The 13018-nt window shown below is 47.7% G+C and overlaps 1 protein-coding gene across 1 annotated transcript in view; it reads right to left on the bottom strand.

Moving 5' to 3' along the window:
• Positions 1–8396, bottom strand: part of LOC130294285 (free fatty acid receptor 2-like) — a 46650-nt gene extending 38254 nt beyond the window's left edge. The window contains exon 1 of the mRNA XM_056543898.1: positions 8271–8396. Within this exon, the coding sequence (XP_056399873.1) occupies positions 8271–8326 (56 nt within the window). The 5' untranslated portion in view covers positions 8327–8396. The remainder of the gene's footprint in view (positions 1–8270) is intronic.
• Between the last annotated feature and the right edge of the window lie 4622 nt (positions 8397–13018).

The raw sequence follows: 13018 nt of genomic DNA, 5'->3' as shown, positions 1-13018 counted from the left end.
TGTTGGATCTCTGACTGTTGTCCACAGGTTAGGTTTAGGCTGTGGACAAGATGTCATAGCTTTTTTTTCCCCTCTGTTCTTTGAGAACTGCATGAGAGAGATAGGCCACGCCCCCTCATCTCCCCCTCCTGGAGGACGCAGGTGTGCATGAGAGAAAGAAGCTCCTACACAGCTCCTCATCTCCCCCCCCCTGCTCTGTACACAGCTCCTCATCTCCCCTCCCCCTGCTCTGTACACTGCTCCTCATCTCCCCTCCCCCTGCTCTGTACACAGCTCCTCATCTCCCCCCCCTGCTCTGTACACAGCTCCTCATCTCCCCCTCCCCCTGCTCTGTACACAGCTCCTCATCTCCCTCTCCCCCTGCTCTGTACACAGCTCCTCATCTCTCCTCCCCCCTGCTCTGTACACAGCTCCTCATCTCCCCCTCCCCCTGCTCTGTACACAGCTCCTCATCTCCCCTCCCCCCTGCTCTGTACACAGCTCCTCATCTCCCCCTCCCCCTGCTCTGTACACAGCTCCTCATCTCCCCCCCCTGCTCTGTACATAGATCCTCATCTCCCCCTCCCCCTGCTCTGTACACAGCTCCTCATCTCCCCCTCCCCCTGCTCTGTACACAGTTCCTCATCTCTCCTCCCCCCTGCTCTGTACACAGCTCCTCATCTCCCCCTCCCCCTGCTCTGTACACAGCTCCTCATCTCCCCCTCCCCCTGCTCTGTACACAGCTCCTCATCTCCCCTCCCCCTGCTCTGTACACAGCTCCTCATCTCCCCCCCCCTGCTCTGTACACAGCTCCTCATCTCCCCCTCCCCCTGCTCTGTACACAGCTCCTCATCTCCCCCTCCCCCTGCTCTGTACACAGCTCCTCATCTCTCCTCCCCCCTGCTCTGTACACAGCTCCTCATCTCCCCCTCCCCTGCTCTGTACACAGCTCCTCATCTCCCCTCCCTCCTGCTCTGTACACAGCTCCTCATCTCCCCCTCCCCCTGCTCTGTACACAGCTCCTCATCTCCCCCTCCCCCTGCTCTGTACACAGCTCCTCATCTCCCCTTCCCCCTGCTCTGTACACAGCTCCTCATCTCCCCTCCCCCCTGCTCTGTACACAGCTCCTCATCTCCCCTCCCCCTGCTCTGTACACAGCTCCTCATCTCCCCTCCCCCTGCTCTGTCCTGAATGACACATGCTGGGAGTTGTAGTCCCTGTTATGTGTGTGTATGCTAGTGTTTACAAACCAGTCTGCCTCCAGCTGTTGCAAAACTACAACTCCCAGCATGCCTGGACAGTCTTTGGGCATGCTGGGAGTTGTAGTCTTGCAACAGCTGGAGCCACAGTGATTGAGAAACACTGGCCTAGCCTATTCAGTATATTACAAACAAAGTGCATTGTTTTCCAACCAGGGTGTCTTCTGCTGTATCAAAACTACAACTCCCAGCAGGCATACTGGTAGTAGTAGTTTTGCAACACCTGGAGGCACCCTGGTTGGGAAACACTGGTGTATGCCCAATAGAGGTGTGGTGAACTACAACCCCCAGGAGACTACAGAGGCAGCATGCTGGTGTTATACCACAGACTGAAGACTCCTGAATGACACATGCTGGGAGTTGTAGTCCCTTTTGTGTGTGTATGACAGTGTATCCCAACCAAGGCTGATTATATTAGTGTGCTGTGTATAAGGGGGCCGACCCAGGAAAATAGTAGGATGGGTAAAGGGCGGAACAAACAAAACAAAAAAAAAGGAGCCACCCCAAACCAGCAAGGCATGTGGCATGCTGGGATTTGTAGTTTTCAGCACAGCAAGAAACAGGAAATAGAAGCAAAGATAGGAAAACAAAGTGGGGGATAAAAAGACAACAAAGAACGGAAATAGAGTAGGCTAAACAACAAGAATAGAAATGAAACAAAACAAATAGGGCAAGTCAAAAACGGAAAAACACATTGACCACCGGAGTACCCCTTTAAGCATAAACCAGTACCACAACCACTAACACCAAAGGGGGTGAGGGGGTGGGCAACTTTACTATTGGTTGCTACGGATGTTGTTGATAACCTCTGACAAGTGTATTTGCATCATTCTAATTGGCCCACAAATGAAAAGAAGAGAGACCTGACGAAGAGGGGGTCCCACCCCTTGAAACGCATAGTCTTTAGCGCTGATTAAAGTAATGTTGAATATTTTATCCACTGTCCTCCACGGCTAATTCTTTCATCGGGTGAGCACCAAGAGGGTCCAAGTTTTCATCCTCTGCAATTTGCAGTTTCTAACGCTGACAAATGAAAAGAAGGAATATGCGAATATGTGCATATGCCGAAAAAAGTGAATATTCGTAATTTCGAATATATAGCAAATATATATTTGCAATATTCGCAAATTCACGAATTTGCAATATTTGCGTTTAAAATTTGAAATGCGAATATTCGTGCCCAACACTAATGTCTAGTACCACGGAGCTATAGGTCACACCCAATCTGGAAGAAACACGCCGGCACTGGAACAGGACTGGGCTGCCGTACTTGCTAACATACACATCTTTCACACACTTACCTATGACACCATGGCAAGAACAAAACAGATTAATACCTGTCATAACATGAGATTTATCGAAGTCGCTGCTGCTAAGAGGCCAAAAATAAACTGTTAGCAAAAAGAGACACAATAACAAAACTACATGACAGACCTTCTGTAATAATAACCTTGTAGCATCATGTCCCCTGAAAATCAACTACAGGTCTTTGCATAACCATTGAGTATGTAGACGTGACGGGTCTTTAGGTGAACTTTGTGCCTACAGACATGGCAGGTATGAAAGGTATATAACCACCTATGTGTCATGATGTTATTGCTCTGAAGACATGTCAGTAACAACTGCTGCGCAGTGCATTCCCCTGCAGACGTGGCAGGTATAATGGGTATACAATCACCTATGTGCCGTGATGTTGTTGCTCTGAAGACATGTCAGTAACAACCACTACGCAGTGTATCCCCCCTTTGCAGACGTGATAGGTATGACGGGTATACAACCATATATGTGTCGTGATCTTGTTGCTCTGAAGACGTGTCCGTAGCAACAATTACGCAGAGCATCCCCTGCAGACATGGCAAGTATGACGAGTATATAACTGCTTATGTGTTTGTGATGTTATTGCTCTGAAGCCGTGTCAGCAACAATAACTATGCAGTGCATCCTCCTGCAGACATGGCAGGCACAATAGGTATGCAACCGCCTAAATTACATGTAATCTCTCTGAAGACGTGTCAATAACAGTAAATACGTAAATACGAGTGTGCTAGCCAATTAATGTTATGAACCTATCAAGAGTACGCATATAATTCTAGCATCAACGTCTGTAAACCTATCTATGCCCAGTAAATGGTCATGGACTTATGACTAATATGAAAACTAAGAACCTATGTACCTTATAAATGCTGTGTATGAACTGCACAGTGTAAAAGAACATGAAAAGCTATCAATACTTAACAGTATATTAGAATACACATTACAAATGTATCCCCGAAATAATGTACTATGTGAGTACTATGAGCCTATAAAAGAACAGTCTAAAGCTATGAGCATATGTATCACTATGAGTGAAAGTACTGTAAATGATGAGCGAATAAACCGTATAAATGATACAAGCAAAAGTACTGAATAAGCTATGATCGCATGTACAGTAAAAATACAGTACTATAAGCATATGTGCCGTATAAAATGTACAAATGCCACGAGCATCCGAACAGCACAAACACCATGGGTGCACAAATATGGATGCCAGGAGTGCATGAACAGCACACACGCCAAGAGTGCATGTGCCGCATAAATGCTATGAACAAATGAACAATGAGAGCGTATGAACAGTATAAATACCATAAGCAAATGAAACAGTGTAGATGCCATGAGAGTAAGAACAGTATCATCTCAAGAAACATATGAACAGTATAAATGCCATGAGGGTATGAGAGTATGAAAGCCATGAGCATATGAACAGTATACAAGCCAGCTAATGGACAGAATAAATACCATGAGTGTATGGACAGTAAGCAATAAACTGCCATGGGCATATGACAATATAAATGCCATGAGCATATGAACAGTATAAATGCCATGAGCGTATGAACAGCATAAATGCCATGAGCGTATGAACTGTATAAATGACATGAGCGTATGAACCGTATACATGTCATGAACGTATGAACTGGTAACAGTGCCAAAGCGTATGAACAGTATAAATACTATAAGCGTATGAACTGTAATATGAACTGTATAACTGCCATGGGCATATAAACAGTATAAATGCCATGAGCGTATGAACTGTATAAATGGCATGAGCGTATGAACTGTATACATGGCATGAGCGTATGAACTGTATAAATGCCATGAGCGTATGAACTGTATAAATGCCATGAGCGTATGAACCGTATACATGTCATGAATGTATGAACTGTTAACAGTGCCAAAGCGTATGAACAGTATAAATGCCATGAGTGTATAAACAGTATGAATGCTATGAGCGTGTGAATAGCAGAAATGCCATGAGAGTAAGAACAGCATAAATACCATGAGTGTATAAACAGCATAAATGCCACGAAACGTATGAAATGGTATAAATGTCAAAGTGTATAAACAGTATAAATGCCATGAAACGTATGAAATGGTATAAATGTCAAAGCGTATAAACAGTATAAATGCCATGAGCGTATGAAATGGTATAAATGTCAAAGCGTATAAACAGTATAAATGCCATAAGCGTATTAAGAGTAAAATGCCATTAGCGTATGATCAGAATAAATGCCATGAGCATATGATCAGTATAAATGCCATGAGCGTATTAACAATATAAATGCCCTTAGCGTAGGAACAGTATAAATATGAGAGTATGAACAGTATAAATGCCATGAGCATATACACAGTATACATGCCAAGAGCATATGAACAATGGAAATGCCATGAGTGTATGAGCAGTATTAATGCCACAAGCGTATGAGCAGTATAAATGCTATAAATATATAACTGTATGCACGCGTAAATACCAGATGTAAATGTGACAACGTGTGAAAGATATGCTACAAAATTGTCTCAGTGACAGACAAGCGACACCACCCTACTGACAAAAGAGGTTGCGCAGCAGCCAAAGTGTGCCAAGAAATGACATTACCCTGGATAATAACCTGCCCCTCATAAGTGAATGAGTGACCAGTATATACAATGCGTTAATCTATATCCTGTATTGTAAGAGCAACCAAGACGCAGGGGATCAGTCGACATCCTTATCTATATATATTATTTTTAATTTAATTTAATTTTTTTTATCATGCCATAGTCACATATACATGAGAATCGCAGCGATCATATGAATGGTATAAGACTTGCCGTGACCGAATGCCTGACACGTGTTATGAAATACCCAGAATAAAAAAACGTATGCCAGGTATATGTGTTGTAACGTCCACATAATGTAGAGATGTATGCATGGAATAGTGATGTATGTTGTATGGTAGCGTGTCTACTCTATGTACTAGTGATGTGCCCGGTATATGTATGTATGGTATGCTACGCAAAGTACGAATTATATACCTATGGTATGGCAAAGTATGGCATGTACTGTTGTCGTGAGGATGTCCTTTAGCATGCCACAATGAAATGGAATAGATATCATAGTGAAGTGCTTGTAAAGTACGCTGCATAACATGTTAGTTAGTGTTACTATGAAGCGCCCTATGGTGACCCCGCAGGCTGAAACACGAAGACTAAGACTGCGCCCACGTCGTGCGTGCTGGTGATGAGAGTCCCCTATTGGGGCCGGATCATCATTGGCGCTCACGGAGGGCCTGCTCCAGGTCTCGTGCCCACAGGGGGCACCCGTCACATGCGGGACATCCCTGTGTCCCGAAAAATCTTTTCAGGACACATGGATGTCCCTGTTACCTCTCTGCGGCCCTGCATTAACTTTAAAAATGCAGGGGCTGCCGGGCGGGAGGTCTGTGACGTCACTGACGTCCCGTGCATGCGCCCATAGAAGAGTAGAGCGGAGCAGTGAGGAGGACGCACGCATGGTAAGTCACCACTCACCAGCATGTCATCTTCAGTGTTCCGACCACTGCTCCTCTCCGGTCCTGGTACCTACTGCTAGGACCCATAAGCCAGAGCAGTAGATCGTGACCCCGGACCGGAGGAGAGGTGGTCAGAACATGGGGCAGTAAACAGGCATACAGCCTCCAGCCATACACTGTATATGGCTGAAGGCTGTATGTCTGTGGGGGAACTATACTGCACCTAATGTGGGGGACTATACTGCACCTAATGTGGGGGAACTATACTGCACCTAATGTGGGGGAACTATACTGCACCTAATGTGGGGGGAACTATACTGCACCTAATGTGGGGGACTATACTGCACCTAATGTGGGGGAACTATACTGCACCTAATGTGGGGGACTATACTGCACCTAATGTGGGGGAACTATGCTGCACCTAATGTGGGGGACTATACTGCACCTAATGTGTGGGAACTATACTGCACCTAATGTGGGGAACTATACTGCACCTAATGTGGGGGAACTATACTGCACCTAATGTGTGGGAACTGTACTGCACCTAATGTGGGGGAACTATACTGCACCTAATGTGGGGGAACTATACTGCACCTAATGTGGGGGAACTATACTGCACCTAATGTGGGGAACTATACTGCACATAATGTGGGGGACTATACTGCACCTAATGTGGGGGACTATACTGCACCTAATGTGGGGGAACTATACTGCACCTAATGTGGGGGAACTGTACTGCACCTAATGTTGGGGACTATACTGCACCTAATGTGGGGGAACTGTACTGCACCCCTAATGTGGGGGATCTGTACTGTACCCCTAATGTGGGGGAACTGTACTGCACCCCTAATGTGGGGGAACTGTACTGTACCCCTAATGCGGAGGAACTACAACCTAATGCGGGGGAACTATACTGCACCTAATGTGGGGAACTATACTGCACCTAATGTGGGGAACTATACTGCACCTAATGTGGGGAACTATACTGCACCTAATGTGGGGGAACTGTCGGGGGGGGCATCATAATGAAGTGCTCCTCCTTCCAAGCAGCCTTAATCTGGCCCTCTCCCCTATGGAGCCAACGATCTATAGAAAAAAATAAAGACAAAAGCTACAGATTACTGTGCGGCCCCAAAACCAATCCCCTTAGACCAACCACCCAATGGGAAACAAGAAGGGGAAGGAAAGGGAACTACCATTAACCCTACCTCTCCCACACTCGGGCCTCTTAACCCCTTACCCCATAACAAACTTCACCCCTCCAACGTCTGCCCAGTCAAAGTTACCTGAGCCTAAACGGCCAGGTAACTACAAGTTTTGCAACAGCTGGAGGCGCCCCGGTTGGGAAACACTGCATTAAAGGGATATCCCAAGATTAAAAGTTCTCAACAAAATAAGAGATAGCTATCCAATCCTAGTCCTGGGACCCCCAACTATCAGAAGAACCCTGCTCCCTTGTCCCCCCCGAATGAATCAAACTCTCTATAACAGTGGTCTTCAACCTGCAGATCTCCAGATGTTGCAAAACGACAACTCCCAGCATGCACGGACAGCCAACGGCTGTCCGGGCATGCTGGGAGTTGTCGTTTTGCAACATCTGGAGGTCCGCAGGTTGGAGACCACTGCTCTATAAAATATTTATGAAGATAGTCGACTTCAGTACCTGAGCATTTGCGCTGCCCCTCCATTCACTCAGCTGCCGCTTAACCTGCATTCTGGCGATTGGCGGGGGTCTCAGCAGTCGGACCCCACCAATCTGATACTTGTTAATCGATAAATCGCTTACTAACAATTATCTGATTTGTGGGGGTCCGACTGTTGATAGTTGGGAGTCCCAAGACTAGGATCCTATACTTATCACTTCTCTCGTTGATACGTTTTAATCTTGGGATACCGCTTTAATGCAGTGTTTCCCAACCAGGGTGCCTCCAGCTGTTGCAAAACTACAATTCTCAGATTTAATACATCTCCCCCCGATAACTTAAAATCTTTGGATAACCCCTTTAACACTCAGTACTATATGTATAGCAGAGCCATCGGAGGAGGAGCAGGTAGTGATGCAGTCAGAAGGAATCGTACACCTGCTGGTGTAGTAGAGATGTGTTTGTCATCATGTGGTTTTCTATAGAAGATTTACTACATTCACAACATAAAAGAGCAAAAACACAAATCTATAAAATACAGAGAACTAAAGTATGTACAGATAGTTTGGTGTAAAGTCACATACCCGAAGGCTTCGGAGGATGCATTGGGGGTTAACCCCTTCTCCGCCGCAGCTGTCATCTCCTTGTAGTCATCGGATGTCTCCACTTTATCCAGTCAGAAGAATTTCACATCCCAAGGAAAATAAAAGTTGCAGCAATGGAGGAGACGTAACATCCAGAGGAGAGGAGGAGGAGGAGGCTGCCCGGGAGGACCATGGTGAGAGCGGAGTATCAGCTCCTCTGCCGCCTCCTGCAGCCGACACTCACTTAAGTCAACTCACTGGAGGTGACGTCAGATTCTACAGAAGATACAAGTCCGAGAGACGGAGAGAAGAATAGAAGTGGAGATGTGAAGGGGACCGCACCCCAGACAGGAGGAGGATGCTGTGATGGGGGAATGTGTGCACTGCGCTGCGGAATATGTTGGTGCTATAGATCTTATTCTAATGTGGGTCTATGGAGTGATGGGACTTGTAAATAGGGGATCTGTAGATGACACTGTTATTGGGGGATCTGTAGATGACACTGTTATGGGGGATCTGTAGATGACACACTGTTATGGGGGACCTGTAGATGACACAATATTATGGGGGGATCTGTAGATGACACAATGTTATGGGGGATCTGTAGGGGACACACTGTTATGGTGGATCTGTAGATGTCACACTGTTATGGGGGATCTGTAGGAGACACATTGTTACGGGGGATCTGTAGATGAAATACTGGTATGGGGGATCTGCAGATGACACATTGTTATGGGGATCTGTAGATGACACACTGTTATGGGGGATCTGTAGATGACACACTGTTATGGGGGATCTGTAGATGACAAATTGTTATGGGGATCTGTAGATGACACACTGTTATGGGAGATCTGTAGATGACACACTGTTATGGGGGTCTGTAGATGACACTGTTATGGGGGATCTGTAGATGACACACTGTTATGGGGGATCTGTAGATGACACACTGTTATGGGGGGTCTGTAGATGACTCACTGTTATGGGGGGTCTGTAGATGACACACTATTACGGGGGATCTGTAGATGACAAACTGTAATGGGGGATCTGTAGATGACACACTGTTATGGGGGATCTGCAGATGACACTGTTATGGGGGGATCTGTAGATGACACACTGTTAGGGGGGGTCTGTAGATGGCACACTATTATGGGGGATCTGCAGATGACAAACTGTTATGGGGGATCTGTAGATGAGACACTGTTATGGGGGTCTGTAGATGACACACTATTATGGGGGATCTGTAGATGACAAACTGTTATGGGGGATCTGCAGATGACACAATATTATGGGGGGATCTGTAGATGACACACTGTTAGGGGGGGTCTGTAGATGGCACACTATTATGGGGGATCTGCAGATGACAAACTGTTATGGGGGATCTGTAGATGAGACACTGTTATGGGGGTCTGTAGATGACACACTATTATGGGGGATCTGTAGATGACAAACTGTTATGGGGGATCTGCAGATGACACTGTTATGGGGGATCTGCAGATGACACTGTTATGGGGGATCTGTAGATGAAACTGTTATGGGGGGATCTGCAGATGACACTGTTATGGGGATGATCTGCGGATGACATAGTGTTACGACATATTTACAGTTTGTGCCATTTCTGGTGGTTTCTATGGCTGGGACATTGTAATGGGGAAATGTACAGTTAGTAGAAAGTTATGTAGGTTTTGTTGACCTGTTAAGAAGCATGAACCTCTCTATAGGATTCGGACAGATGTTGTAGTTCTGTTGGGTATACGCCATTTCATCTTGGGATCCATTAGTAATAGGGGAATCCTAGTGAGGTCTGTACATTTTATGTTTTTAAAAACGCCTCTAAAAAATTAAAGAAGCGATTTGTTTGGTTGCTATGGGCAACTGGTCAACTTTTCCTCACGACAGGTTTTGATAAATCACCTCCCATGTGTTAAGAATAGACCTGAGGTAAGTATAATTGACTACGATCAGCAATAGACCTGAGGTCATTATAGACTACGATCAGCAATACGCCTGCTGTGCTTCATCATCAGGAACATCGTCTTCTCAATCAATCAATATGATAAATAAACCGGCCCGGTCACGTATTAATTAGGGCCGGGCGCACCTTGTTGACTTGCGCTCCATGTGTTCTCTATGGGAGCTGGAGATACACAAGATAAACACCCGACACAGCAGGAACAAGTCCTCATTCACATGCTGCAAACATGGCTGCCACAGGACAAAGCCAATGGATGTTTTTACCCGCCACGTCCACTAGATACAAGGCTGGGTTCACACTACGTTTTAAGCAATATGGGACCTTTGTACAGCTGGGGGGAGCAAAAACCAAGCGCTTCCGTATCCCAGCCGTATCCGGTCCAGTTAGAGAAGTGTATACGGGGCAAAAATGAGCCAATCGGAGTCAGCTTTTGACTCCGGTCGGCTCATTGAAATTCATTACATATTTGCCGGATACGGCAGGGATACGGGAGAGCCCGGTTTTTGCTCCCCACAGCCGTATAAGGTCCCATATTGCTTAAAACGTAGTGTGAACCCAGCCTAACAGGCAGAGCATTCACCGTCTCTTCTATCCAAGATTCCCTAATTTCAAGTAGTAAAAACTTACATGGTGGAAAAGTGGGGAGACAAGACAGCGGAGTGTGGAGAGTGAAGAGGAGACAGCTGTTTCGTACTAATAAAATGACGATACAGGTGCATACATAACAGGTAAGAGGAGGGACCAATGTTAATACTTTGGGACATAATTTTAATATGATGTTCTGTCCCCCTGCAGCCATGAATTTGTGGCTATCACATCACATCTCCGTACAGACCTGCATCCCACAGAGGACATTGCAGCTCAACTTTGCTGAATACTACAGTTTTCTTCCAAACATTTGACACGCACACTTATTTGCATTACAACCAGGGCTCCAGTCCTGCAGGAACTCATGAGAACAGAGTTCCTGCACTTTTTACACAGCAGGAATACAGTTCCCAATAGCAGGGGTCCTGCAGGACCAGTCCTTTAAGGGTTACTCCGCCCCTTGACATGTTATCCCCTATGCAAAGGACAGGGGATAAGATGTCTGATTGCGGGAGTACCGCTGCTGGGGACCCCCGCGATCTCGGCTGCGGCACCCCAGACATTCGGTGCACGGAGCGAACTTCGCTCCTGCCAGATGACTGGTAATGCAGGGCAGAGGCTTGTGATCAGTAATGCCCCCTCAATGCAAGTCTATGGGAGGGGGCTGTTACGCCGAGCGCTCCGGGTCCCCGTTCCTCCCCGGAGCGCTCGTCTCATCCTCGTTGCTGCAGCGCCCCGGTCAGATCCACTGACCGGGTGCGCTGCGGTACCGCCTCCAGCCGGGATGCGATTCGCGATGCGGGTGGCGCCCGCTCGCGATGCGCACCCCGGTCCCCGTACCTGACTCGCTCTCCGTCGGTCCTGTCCCGGCGCGCGCGGCCCCGCTCCCTAGGGCGCGCGCGCGCCGGGTCTCTGCAATTTAAAGGGCCAGTGCACCAATGTTGGTGCCTGGCCCAATCTTCCCAATTAGCTTAATTAGTTTCCACCTGTGCACTCCCTACTTATACCTCACTTCCCTTGCACTCCCTTGCCGGATCTTGTTGCCCTTGTGCCTAGTGAAAGCGTTCCCTTGTTTGTTCCTAGCCCGTGTTCCTGACCTCCTGCCGTTGCCCCTGACTACGATCCTTGCTGCCTGCCCCGACCTTCTGCTACGTCCGACCTTGCTTCTGTCTACTCCCTTGTACCGCGCCTATCTTCAGCAGCCAGAGAGGTTGAGCCGTTGCTAGTGGATACGACCTGGTCACTACCGCCGCAGCAAGACCATCCCGCTTTGCGGCGGGCTCTGGTGAAAACCAGTAGTGACTTAGAACCGGTCCACTAGCACGGTCCACGCCAATCCCTCTCTGGCACAGAGGATCCACCTCCTGCCAGCCGGCATCGTGACAGTAGATCCGGCCATGGATCCCGCTGAAGATCCTACACTGGTCGCCCAGCTAGCCCTAAAGATCGCCCAACGAGATCACCAGCTGGCATACTTGACCTCCGTGACACTGCATCTTCAGTCACAGATACAGCAGCTTCAGTCACAATTTCAGTCACAGCTACAGCTGCAACAACCATCTCCTCCGCCGGCTCCTGCAACTCCTCCGCAGCAACCGGTCGCTCCTAACCCCTGCTTGTCCCTGCCGGACAAATTTGATGGGGACTCTAGACTCTGCCGTGGTCTCCTTTCTGGAAAGGCCATGGATCCCGCTGAAGTTCCTACACTGGTCGCCCAGCTAGCCCTAAAGATCGCCCAACGAGATCAACAGCTGGCATACTTGACCTCCGTGACACTGCATCTTCAGTCACAGACACAGCAGTTGCAGCCGCAGATACAGCAACTTCAGTCACAGCTACAGCCGCAACAACCATCTCCTCCGCCGGCTCCTGCAACTCCTCCGCAGCAACCGGCCGCTCCTAACCCCTGCTTGTCCCTGCCGGACAAATTTGATGGGGACCGCAATGATCCTGCCACAGCCACAGTCCAGTCCTTCTTCGCTGAGGCCCGTGGTGTCTTCGAGGAGCCTGCCCGAGCTTCTTCTGCCGAGACTGCCCTGCTGAACCTGGCCCAGGGTGTTTCTTCCGTTGGCGAGTACGCCATTCAGTTCCGTGCTCTTGCTTCCGAGTTGTCCTGGAATAGTGAGGTTCTCTGCGCGACCTTTAAAAAAGGCCTATCCAGCAACATTAAAGATGTTCTGGCCGCACG

The sequence above is a fragment of the Hyla sarda genome, chromosome 10, assembly GCF_029499605.1.
Source record: "Hyla sarda isolate aHylSar1 chromosome 10, aHylSar1.hap1, whole genome shotgun sequence".
In the NCBI taxonomy this organism is placed as follows: domain Eukaryota; kingdom Metazoa; phylum Chordata; class Amphibia; order Anura; family Hylidae; genus Hyla; species Hyla sarda.
This window is presented reverse-complemented; position numbering and strand designations above follow the sequence as displayed.